We start from the raw sequence: 11,211 nt of genomic DNA, 5'->3' as shown, positions 1-11,211 counted from the left end.
TGTATCCCTCATTTCCTCAAGTGTTTCCTTTATTTAGGCAATTACTGGTATACCTACAGTCGGGAAGGCCTCAGTTAGGGCAGCATGTGCCCCAAATATACAGCTTGTTGAATTGTGGCCATAGACATAGAAGGGTTTTGGAATATTTTACCCTGGAAAATTGACTGTTAAACTCATTGGTACACGAGCAATGGCTCCCAGTCCTGATTTGAATGGGATTTGCCATCTATGGATTATATTTCTATGGTTGGTTGCAGCTGTAGTTTTGCCTTTTGCAGATTTCAAAATATAATCGCGAGAAAAATTTACAGTTTGGAAAGCAAATGCCTACTGCTGAAAAGAGAAGACTAATCTGTCTGTAGAACCAGTAGAAACAATTTTATCTCAACAACTCCCAATTTTTAGCAAATGGCAGCACTGTTTTTCAAACTATCTCATCTTGAAATAGGCTATTGCCATGAGGATGAGCGCATTGGCCATCACCGTGAGGAGGAGCGCATCGGCCATGGCTTATGGCTTCATCTTCATCATTAGGTGAGTCAGTGTGCCACTGGAAATTGTATTTAGTAGCTTACTGTAGCCTATAATAAATAATAATAATACAAAATATATATACATACACTACCAGTCAAATGTTTGGACACACCTACTCTTTTCTTTATTTTTACTATTTTTTACATTGTAGAATAATAGCGAACACATCAAAACTATGAAATAACACATATGGAATCATGTAGTAACCAAAAAAGTGTTAAACAAATCAAAATATATTTCATATTTGAGATTCTTCAAATAGCCACCCTTTGACTTGATGACAGCTTTGCACACTCTTGGCATTCTCTCAACCAGCTTCATTACATTTACATTTACGTCACAATGAATGTATTTCAACTAACAGGTGTGCCTTCTTAAAAGTTAATTTGTGGAATTATTTCTTTATTGCGTTTGAGCCAATCAGTTGTGTTATGATAAGGTGTGTGTGTGTGTGTGGGGGGGGGGGTATACAGAAGATAGCCCTATTTGTTAAAAGACCAAGTCCATATTATGGCAAGAACAGCTCAAATAAGCAAAGAGAAACAACAGTCCATCATTACTTTAAGACATGAAGGTCAGTCAATACGGAAAATCTCAAGAACTTTGAAAGTTTCTTCAAGTGCAGTCGCAAAAACCATCAAGCGCTATGATGAAACTGGCTCTCATGAGGACAACCACAGGAATGGAAGACCCAGAGTTACCTCTGCTGCAGAGGATACGTTCATTAGAGTTACCAGCCTCAGAAATTACAGCCCAAATAAATGCTTCACAGAGTTCAAGTCACAGACACATCTCAACATCAACTGTTCAGAGAGGACTGTGTGAATCAGGCTTCCATGGTCTATTTGATGCAAATAAACCACTACTAAAGGACACCAATAATAAGAAGAGACTTTCTTGGGCCAAGAAACACGAGCTATGGACATTAGACTGGTGGAAATGTGTCCTTTGGTCTGGAGTCCAAATGTGAGACACGGTGTGGGTGAATGGATGATCTCTGCATGTGTATTTCCCACCGTAAAGCATGGAGGAGGTGTTATGGTGTGGGGGTGCATTGCTGGTGACACTGTCTGTGATTCATTTAGAATTCATGGCACACTTAACCAGCATGGCTACCACAGCATTCTGCATCGATACGCCATCCCATGTTTTTCAACAGGACAATGACCCAACACACCTCCAGGCTGTGTAAGGGCTATTTTACCAAGAAGGAGAGTGATGGAGTGCTGCATCAGATGACCTGGCCTCCACAATCCCCCGACCTCAACCAAATTGAGATGGTTTGGGATGAGGCGGACCACAGAGTGAAGGAAAAGCAGCCAACAAGTGCTCAGCATATGTGGGAACTCCTTCAAGAATGTTGAAAAAGCATTCCAGGTGAAGCTGGTTGAAAGATTGCCAGGAGTGTGCAAAGCTGTCATCAAGGCAAAGGGTGGCTATTTGAAGAATCTCAAATATAAAATATATTTTGATTTGTTTAACACTTTGTTGGTTACTACATGATTCCATATGTGTTATTTCATAGTTTTGATGTCTTCACTATTATTCAAAAATGTAGAAAATAGTAAAAATAAAGAAAAACCCTTGAATGAGTAGGTGTTCTAAAACTTTTGACCGGTAGTGTACACAATATGTTTAGAATTGGCTATCTAGTTAGTCTGTTGTATATTATTATTCAACCTGGTCTCAGAGCATTTCGTATTATTCTGTAAGAAAATCCAAGACACACTATTTAGTATGATATGTTATGTTTCGTATGATATGTATTATTTTGTGGATGTCCATCACCCATTTCGTATGATATGTTACGAATTACAATTTTAAATAAATCATTACAATTTGCAAAACGTACAATGTGTTATGAATTTGCAAAACAAATGACATGTTACAAATTCTATCTTGCTGGCTAGGTGGCTAACGTTAGCTAGCTGGCTAACATTAGCTAGGGGTTAGGGTTAGCGGTAAAGGTTAAGGTTAGGATTAAGTTTAGGGTTAGGGGATGGGTTAGCTAACATGCTAAGTAGTTGAAAATTAGCTAAAAAAGTAGTAAGTAGTTGAAGAGTTGGATTAGCAAACACAACGTGCCATTGGAACACAGGACTGATGGTTGCTGATAATGGGCCTCTGTACGCCTATGTAGATATTCCATAAAAAAGCAGCCGTTTCCAGCTACAATAGCCATTTACAACATTAACAATGTTAACAATTTTAATTTTTTATACCTAAAGGAGTCCTAAAATTCTAAATGATATAGCTAAATGATCCATGTTGTGACCATCTTAAAACAATATTCCATATGTTAGCTTAATGACCGGGGCAAGCAGACAAGCTTTAATGTCGAGTCCTGATAACCATCATATAGAAGTACATTTTGAGTCATGCAATGATATGTTGTGTGGGCCTCCCACTATGCAGTTTATTAGGCTACAGATTAAATAAGTTATAATGAACTTCACAGGGTGGTAAAAGTGCATGGTGATGAGCTTGATGCTCATTTCCAATAAATATCGAAGGTCTTATTCTGGTGTCATGTTGATCAATACTTGGCTGCTGTTTAACAAATACAATATCCCTCTTATCCATAATAATCTCATCATGTAGGGAGGGAGATACAGACGAGAGTCTAGCTGGAAGTTCTAACCCACAACACTTACACACACACATGCACATTGCAATTTATTGGTATAAAGCTGTAAACACCTCTGCCCTCAGGCCTTAAATTCCAATGCATGGCTAATAATAAACTGGTGTGAACAAAAACGATATAAAACGATATAAATATAAAGACACACACACACACTCTGTTAGACAATTGGAGTCAAAGAGATTGACTGTGTGGTCACAAAAATTATAGCTGGGGTTTCCAAGCATGCACCTGGACCAACTGTGAAACAGTCCGTTTCTATCAACTCAACACAGCAAAACATACACAAGGGAAAATCTGTTTCTTCCTCTGGTTTGGCCAAGACACACACACAGGTGGACAAATACTCTGCAAGAAATAGATGGTGTTGACATCCTGAGTAGGTAGATCTGAGTATAAAATGATTTTTTAATGTTTTTCTTTTTTTTATGTATAGAAAATCCTCACTGAAAGCTCATGTTAGCTCCTAGTGCTAAAACTACTCATCTTTTGTGGTTTAGAGTCCAATATCCCTTTGCCAATTGTCTTACGAATCTGTAATTTCTTTCCTCAGAAGCGGAAGAAGCAACTTGCATCTTCAATGCTGGAACCTCCAGCATTCAGCCTTTTTTGTGTGTTGCATATTTTTATGTTGTTTTTTATTGAACAATTAATAGTGTTGTACTGAGTTTGTTTAACCTTTTACTGCAGTGGGCTAAATCAGGCTCACACAGAGTGATTCTTGGTAGTCCTAAACAAATCTACTTTGAAACAAAAGTATACACCTCACACATGGTTATTGGCTTACAAAAAAGAAGACACCTGTACCATGTCAGATATAGAGTTGAAATGTAATAATTTTTGACTTTGCATACCAATATTACACTTATATACATCACAGAAGACTGAAATATAACAAAACAGTTTGACATAGAAACACTTGATTTTCGTCGTAAAAAAGAAATAATCTTTATTAATAATGAAATTATAAAAAATATTAATAACATTCCACCCATGACGTCAAAGAGGGCACTTTTGGTCATTGACTGCAGGAAAGAGCTACATTACCTTTTATAATTTGTTGGAGGAGCAGTTGGCTCTCACTCAAAACTGTTCAAGTAAGATCTTAATTAAATCAAACTTCTGACTCCTCTGCTCTTCAATTCCTCCTGCCTATGCCTTTGCTTTTAGAATAGACAACATTATGGGACAACCGCTGTACTCCACTTATGCCTATTGGGCCTCTGGGTGAGTCACTAAGGGGAGGTGATCGAGGTAGTACAGACTCACTTGCGGAAGATGGGGAAACCATTGTTGCGTTCTTCCTCGATGCGCCGGGCCAGGAACTGGCAGCTCTTGCGGTCGTGACCGGAGCCCAGCAGGTTGTGTGTGGGGATGAAGAAGTTGGGGAGCATGCTGTGTTTCAGATGGCCTTCAAAGTCCTCCAGCAGCTGCTGGAAGCAGGGTCCCAGCCGGACCGCCTCCCAGTCGCTGTCCTGGGTCCTGGAGCAGCAGGCGTGGAGCAGGGTGGTCTTGGCATGGTAGGAACAGAACTTGGACAGACTAGGGTTCTCTGCCTTCAGCAAGCCCAACAGGTGCTTCAGAAGCTTCAGACAGTACTTCCTGAAGCAAGAAAATGGGCAAGTCTCAGGCACACATGATAATACACAATTTATGAAAGGAAATGGGTTTAATGCTGCGTTCATAAAATCGCGTACATTTGTAAATACAAGCATACAACTGGGAAAAATCCACTTGAACACCCCTCAGACTGGTAATTACTAGTAGTGGGAAACTCATTTATCATCCCTGAGCTCGAACTTCTCCCACATGCTGAACTATGACATTATCCACTTAGGAAATGACCTCAATAACAACATTTTCAGCAGTTAAATGCAACAACAAACCATTAGGTTTTTGAGCACTATAATTTGTTTGCGAGAATGCCTTTAGTTTGTGCTTGACACAGCTTGTTTGCCATTAGCCAATCGCGTTTCTCAATGAGTTCAAAGCACGTGGATGCATCTTAACTCATATTTACTACTTCACAACTGGAAATTACCACCTTCCCATTTGGTTATGAACACAGCATAAATATTGGTTAATAATGATTTAAGAAATGTACCGTTGAAGGCCTATGTCATGGAAAGTACACTATATTCTCGTTAATATGATTCCCTGTACTCAGTGCTTAATTTGTAAATTGGGAGGTGCCGGAACAAAAAAATGAGCACGAGAGGGGGGTGACCTGGGGAGCTCTGAGGTACCGGAACGCATGAGAAAAAAAAATCACCTTTATAATAAAGCATTGAATGCATATCATCACATTTCCGTAGTGGCATAGAGCAGTAGAGTAGAGGCACTTACAGAAGTTGCACACATGGGAAAAATGTTTTGTGGCCTAGGGTCCAGGAAACCCTAGAATGAACGAAGAGGCAACTCAAATTAACTTTGATCGTGTTTATTAGAATGTTTAAATTGCAAAATGTGACAATTATTTTTCATGCCACGAGAGGTACCAGATCAGGCCAAATAGGTTCCAAAAATAAATCACTGCATTTGACTCACACAGCCTCAGTCACTTACTCACCTCGTCCACTGTGTGTGTGCCTCTCTGTGACATCAGCTAAACATCTAGCTGGCTAGCTCATCATGTCTCAGTCTAAACTGTACACTCAAAAATACAGAAAGGAGTGGGAATCAAACCCTGAACTCAAAGGCTGGTTGAAGCCGTTTATTGGAGATGATACACAGGCATACTGCCTGTATTGTAAGGCTGATTTCTACGCCAAACTTAGTGATGTAAAAAAACACATGACAACTCAAAAACATACTCAAAAGGCAAAGCCTTATAACAGTTCCACCCAAAACAAGCTGCCATTTATGGTTAAAAAAATTGACTCTGCAAAAAAGGCTGAGGCCACCATGGCATTAGCTATCGCTGAACACTGTTCCATGCTGGCATGTGATCACATTGGAGAAGCATGTAGAGCTGCTTTCTCAGACTCCACTGCTGCTACCCACTTCAAAATGCACAGGACAAAGTGCACAGAAATGATGAATGGTGTTCTAGCACCATACTTTCTGAAAAAGTTGGTCGCAGATGTGGGTGACCAGCGTTTCAGCCTCCTCCTCGATGAGTCCACGGATGTAAGTGTTTCTAAGTACCTGGGGGTTGTGATAAGGTACTTTAGTGACACCAAGCAGACAATTGTATCAACATTTCTGGGGCTTGTTGAGTTGGAGGGAGGAGATGCCAAATCTATAGCCTTTGCTGTTGTGGCTTTCCTCGAGAAGTGTTGTCTTAAAAAAGAGAAACTCCTGGGGATATGGACTGACAATGCCTCTGTTATGATGGGGATTAACAATGGGGTCCATAAAGTGCTGAAGGAGGAGTATGGCCTCAAAGATCTGGTTCTTATTCGCTGTGTGTGCCACTCTCTGCAGCTTGCTGTAAGTCATACTTCCAATGACACCATCCCCCGTAGTGTGGAGTACTTGGTACGAGAGACTTGAGACCATCAACTGTGGGGAGAAACCTTTACAGATAACCAAGGTGTGTGCCACACGTTGGCTCTCCATTGAACCTGCGGTTTCACGCATTTTGGACCAGTGGGAGGAGATTAGGCTGCATTTCGCAGTCACCAAGTCCAGTGAACACTGCTACATGGCTGAGGTTTTATACTCCATGTACAGTGATCCTCAAAACATATTGTATCTGACTTTTTTGAAGTCAGTGCTGGGTGAGGTACAGTTGGCCATCAAGGCTTTTGAGGGAGAGCAAGTAGATCCTCTTATGCTACTTGACAGCTTGGTTAGCTTGATCAAGTCTGTGAGCAGCAGGGTGTTGAATCCACTGGCAAATGTTGATGTACTCAAAGGGCCAATAGATGGATACATCAGTCCCAAACCGTACCTTGGTTACCTTTTTGAGTCAAATGCAGCTGAGCTCCACCTTGCGCCTGAGGATGAAAACAATGTCCGAAAGCGGTGTGTAGCCTTCACCATCTCCCTCACTAATGAGTTGAGGGTGAGACTGCCGGACAACATCGAAGCATTGCAGTACATGTCAGTTTTCAATGTGGAGGAAACTCTAAAGCACAATAAGAGCCCTAGAGAAATAGAAAAAATAGCCAAGCTCCTTGGCTACTCCCCTGCAGAGATAATCAAGATTGTCCAGCAATGGCGTGCCATCCATCTTAGTGAATGGAATGAGACAAAAAACACACTGGGCTTCTGGAGTGAGATTTGGAAGTTCAGGGATGCAGCTGATATCAACCCGTTTCAAGAACTTGTCATGGCTGCTGTTTCTGTGTTGTCCTTGCCACACTCGAATGCTGAAGTTGAGAGAGTATTCAGCCAGATGAGTGTGGTAAAAAGCAAACTTAGAAATCGGATGTCTTTGCAGACCCTTAACTCCATCCTGTACATTCGATATGGACTGAAGCTGTCTGGTGAGGCTTGCTATGAGCACCAGCTGCCTGATAATGTTTTGCAGCTTTTTGGCACATCAGCTGCTTACTCATTTAAGTCAGCTCCCTCAGTTGCTGAACCTGCAATAGAGAGCCTTGACCAAAATGATGATGACCCACTCTTTCTGTGAGCCAGCACAGCCTGTGTGTTTGTGGAGGGGGTTCTGGGAAAAAAATAACAATTAACCTGAATTAGGGCCAGACTAGTTACCATCATTTTCTCACATTACCATTGACAGTTTTTTCTATTGTCTCTTTTTGGTCCATTTAGATTGTTAATGTAGATTGTATACAACATTTTTTTTAAATGTTATGGTTAAAAATGTTCATGTTTTACTGTGACTTGTTGTAGGCTACTAAGTGGACCATAAGGTTAAAAACCAAACCAAACTTAAGAAAACTAAACTAAATATATATATTTTTTAAACTAAGTAACTCCGCCAGAGTGTCTCTTTTGGGTCACTTTTGCCGGTCCCAAGCCCGGATAAAGGAGGAGGGTTGGAATTGTGACATAAAAAAAAACAAGAATCAACAGAAGAAAGTTCATTTGTAGTTCTAAACATATTTAGGGTGTTTTTTACTCACTTTTTGTCTCTCCCACGACGTTATTCCTCTCTCCTACAGCCTCCATCACAATTATATGCACATGGCCAATTATGCAAATTAGGCGATGACGTCATTTAGCGACTTCTAACGACTTTTAGGACAGCCAATAGCTACTTTCCTTACTGAGGAGTTGGCAACACTGGTGCTGGATCCTGTTCTGGCAGGGTCTGGCTCAAATTAAGCACTGCCTGTACTGTATGTAGGCTGACAATATTTGACTCGTTTTTGGCAGGGCATTATGACTACAGTATTCATGTTTGCAGCATACATTCTATAGTAGGCTTACCTGCAGCAGCGAGTCCCGTTGGCCTCGCAGCAGGTCTTCTGGGAGCCATGATTTGTTAGGATACTCTTCTCCACGTGCGAGAATGAGATGCGCCATATGTCTGTAGGTAACAGGACAAGAAAATGACATTTAGGAAACTCAGAAAAAGGCAATAGCCCCTGAAGGAGGGGGGGTTCAGTGCTGGGGGAAAATGTGACAGCTATATCTGTCCTCTAATACAGGACTAGTAAAGGCCCTAATTTTGTGCGAAAAATATATTTTTCAACAATTTCAACAAATGTTGTCTTAATATATTATAACTTTTTGGGGGGAGGGGGATTTTTCAGTGGGTGCTGCAGCATCCTCAGTGCCCTACTTCCAGTGGCTATGCTCTGCACCTCCCATTTATGAAGAAATCACAAATGAAAGTGATAGTTTTATTCAAGATGTGTTAGCTTGAATGGTGTTGACCTAATTGTTACAAAATGGTTACCTCTAGCGCAGACCCCTTCCCGTTCCACCGTGCCCTTTCCCTCGTACTTCGGAACGAGGTAGTACCCCTTAAGCTTTTGTTCTTTCTTCACTTTGGTCCCGAGCCAGATGTCTATTTTGTCTATGCCTCCCTGGGTGAAAGTGGGCCAGCTCGAGCGGACCTCAAGCCCCAGAACAATGTCCAGTGAGATAGGGACCATTCCCGTCCCGTTTATCAGTAAGGTCACCGCCGGGCAACCCTTCTTCTTCTTCTCCAACCCCACGCCTTGATAGAAGTATGGAAAGAAGACAATTTCAATTAAGAAATGTTTTGCATACATATTCTACATTATAGGCATTTGGGAAGCGCGCGCTGCAGCCGTACCCACCTCTGAGTATCTTCACACACTTTTTAACCTCGTTTCTGAACTCGGTAAGCATTCCACTGGCAGATATTGTGTTGTCTTCATCTAGAAAGCGATCCAAAGAGTGTTTTCCTCGTTTGAATGCCACGCTGTAAAACGCCCCATCATCCCCAAACGGCCGAATGTCCACCCGCTCGACAGGCACAGTCAACATCACGTCAAATTCGTCGGGATTAGAAATCTATATTGATCAAAAGATCGTGAAAAATCAGTGAAGCATGAAAGAGTATTGTGTCACACTGGTGATGTATGATTGAATGTAATTAATGACCCACCTTTAAATTCTCGTAGTAACTTCCAGTGCGCAGATCATTTACATCTTTGAAGCATTCCGTACACTTTTTCATGTGGTCCTTAATACGCTTTACCAAGTCATTGACAATACTTGCTGATTCCGATTTCTGTTTCTTCTTAATCTTCAATTGGTCAAGGGTTGTAAACAGGATTTTATCCGGATTTGAGTCAAAGTTGTAACCTTTTCTGACCATCCTTGATCCGGTTTTAACTTCTACGCTCTCATGTGGCACAGGTGGCTTTCCCTCAGTGGTGCGCTTAGGCTGCTTATGCTCCTTGGTTTTCTTGGATTTGTTTTCATCAATGATCTGTTGCGTTTCTTTCTTAGTGTCTTTCACTGGTTCTTTTGGAGGTTGCCGCGCACTCTTGGCCCGAACCGGATTCTTGGCATCCGCTGGTTCATGACTCTTTGCGCGCACGCTTCGTGGTTTCCCTCTCCCGCTCATTGTAGTAAGTATGATCGTGATGTGACACCGACGAGTAAAAGTGTCTTCTGTGCCAGTTAAATGATACTCTCTTCACTGTTTCCATTTGATGAAATGTGAATATGAACACTCCCCTTTCTACATACAGAATCCGTTCATCGCCCTCTTGTGTCGCAAACTATTGAGCAAGAGTTTAAAAAAAGCACATGCACGCCCACCCTCACTTGTGTGATGAATGATTGACCTGAAATCCATCCAGTAACTTAATGGACTTAACTTTCAATACGATAGCGATAGCTAACATGCTAAGTAGTTGCAAAGTAGCTAAAAAGTAATAATGAGTTGAAAAGTTGCTAATTAGCTAAAATACTCAAGTTGGCCAAGATGATATTCGAAAACGCAACCGTTGGGTTGCTAGAAGTTTGCATTATATGCCTATCCATCCCCACCCATCCATCCATCCACCCACCCTGACCAACCACCCTCCTTTTGTTTTTGCATTAAGTAATGTTCTGTCTTGTGTAACCATACCAAACTTAACATATCATACTCATTTGAGTGTCCCAGATTACATTTAATGTTACTTCTAGTCCACAGGAGGTTGGTGGCACCTTAATTGGGCAGGACGGGCACATGGTAATGGCTGGTGTGTGATGCCATTCCATCTGGTCTGTTCCAGCTATTATTACAGTGGGGGGGGAAAGTATTTAGTCAGCCACCAATTGTGCAAGTTCTCCCACTTAAAAAGATGAGAGAGGCCTGTAATCTTCATCATAGGTACACGTCAACTATGACAGACAAATTGAGAAAATAAAATCCAGAAAATCACATTGTAGGATTTTTAATGAATTTATTTGCAAATTATGGTGGAAAATAAGTATTTGGTCAATAACAAAAGTGTCTCAATACTTTGTTGTGATTTTCTGGATTTTTTTTCTAATTTTGTCTGTCATAGTTGACGTGTACCAATGATGAAAATTACAGGCCTCTCTCATCTTTTTAAGTGAGAGAACTTGCACAATTGGTGGCTGACTAAATACTTTTTTCCCCACTGTATGAGCCATCCTCCCCTCAGCAGCCTCCACTGTTCTAGTCT

General features: G+C 41.1%; 1 protein-coding gene across 3 annotated transcripts; it reads right to left on the bottom strand.

The window, feature by feature from the left end:
* Nucleotides 1-2,923: 2,923 nt before the first annotated feature.
* On the bottom strand, nucleotides 2,924-10,227 carry LOC311129745 (cyclic GMP-AMP synthase-like). Of its 3 annotated transcripts, XM_084162166.1 has the most exons (6): nucleotides 9,672-10,226; nucleotides 9,361-9,577; nucleotides 8,994-9,257; nucleotides 8,522-8,621; nucleotides 5,525-5,575; nucleotides 2,924-4,780 (listed from the first exon to the last, which is right to left on the bottom strand). In XM_084162166.1, the coding sequence occupies exons 1-6, from the start codon at nucleotides 10,134-10,136 to the stop codon at nucleotides 4,444-4,446; spliced, it is 1,434 nt and encodes a 477-aa protein (XP_084018292.1). In that variant the 5' UTR covers nucleotides 10,137-10,226; the 3' UTR covers nucleotides 2,924-4,443. The 3 variants fall into 3 exon arrangements, with proteins under 3 accessions (XP_084018292.1, XP_084018293.1, XP_084018294.1); XM_084162167.1 differs by lacking the exon at nucleotides 5,525-5,575; XM_084162168.1 differs by lacking the exon at nucleotides 2,924-4,780 and having other exon boundaries at nucleotides 5,325-7,793; nucleotides 9,672-10,227.
* Between the last annotated feature and the right edge of the window lie 984 nt (nucleotides 10,228-11,211).

Source organism: Coregonus lavaretus (assembly GCF_964263955.1).
Source record: "Coregonus lavaretus genome assembly, chromosome: 1".
Classification (NCBI taxonomy): domain Eukaryota; kingdom Metazoa; phylum Chordata; class Actinopteri; order Salmoniformes; family Salmonidae; genus Coregonus; species Coregonus lavaretus.
This window is presented reverse-complemented; position numbering and strand designations above follow the sequence as displayed.

What these genes read in the sequence shown, in the direction of transcription:
- LOC311129745 (XM_084162166.1), bottom strand. Translation starts at nt 10,136, where the DNA reads ATGAGCGGGAGAGGGAAACCACGAAGCGTGCGCGCAAAGAGTCATGAA. An exon ending in GGAAGGGGTCTGCGCTAGAG is followed by an intron (nt 8,622 to 8,993) that starts GTAACCATTTTG and finishes TGTTACCTACAG; the next exon opens with ACATATGGCGCATCTCATTC. An exon ending in TTCCCATGTGTGCAACTTCT is followed by an intron (nt 4,781 to 5,524) that starts GTAAGTGCCTCT and finishes TTCTTGCTTCAG; the next exon opens with GAAGTACTGTCTGAAGCTTC.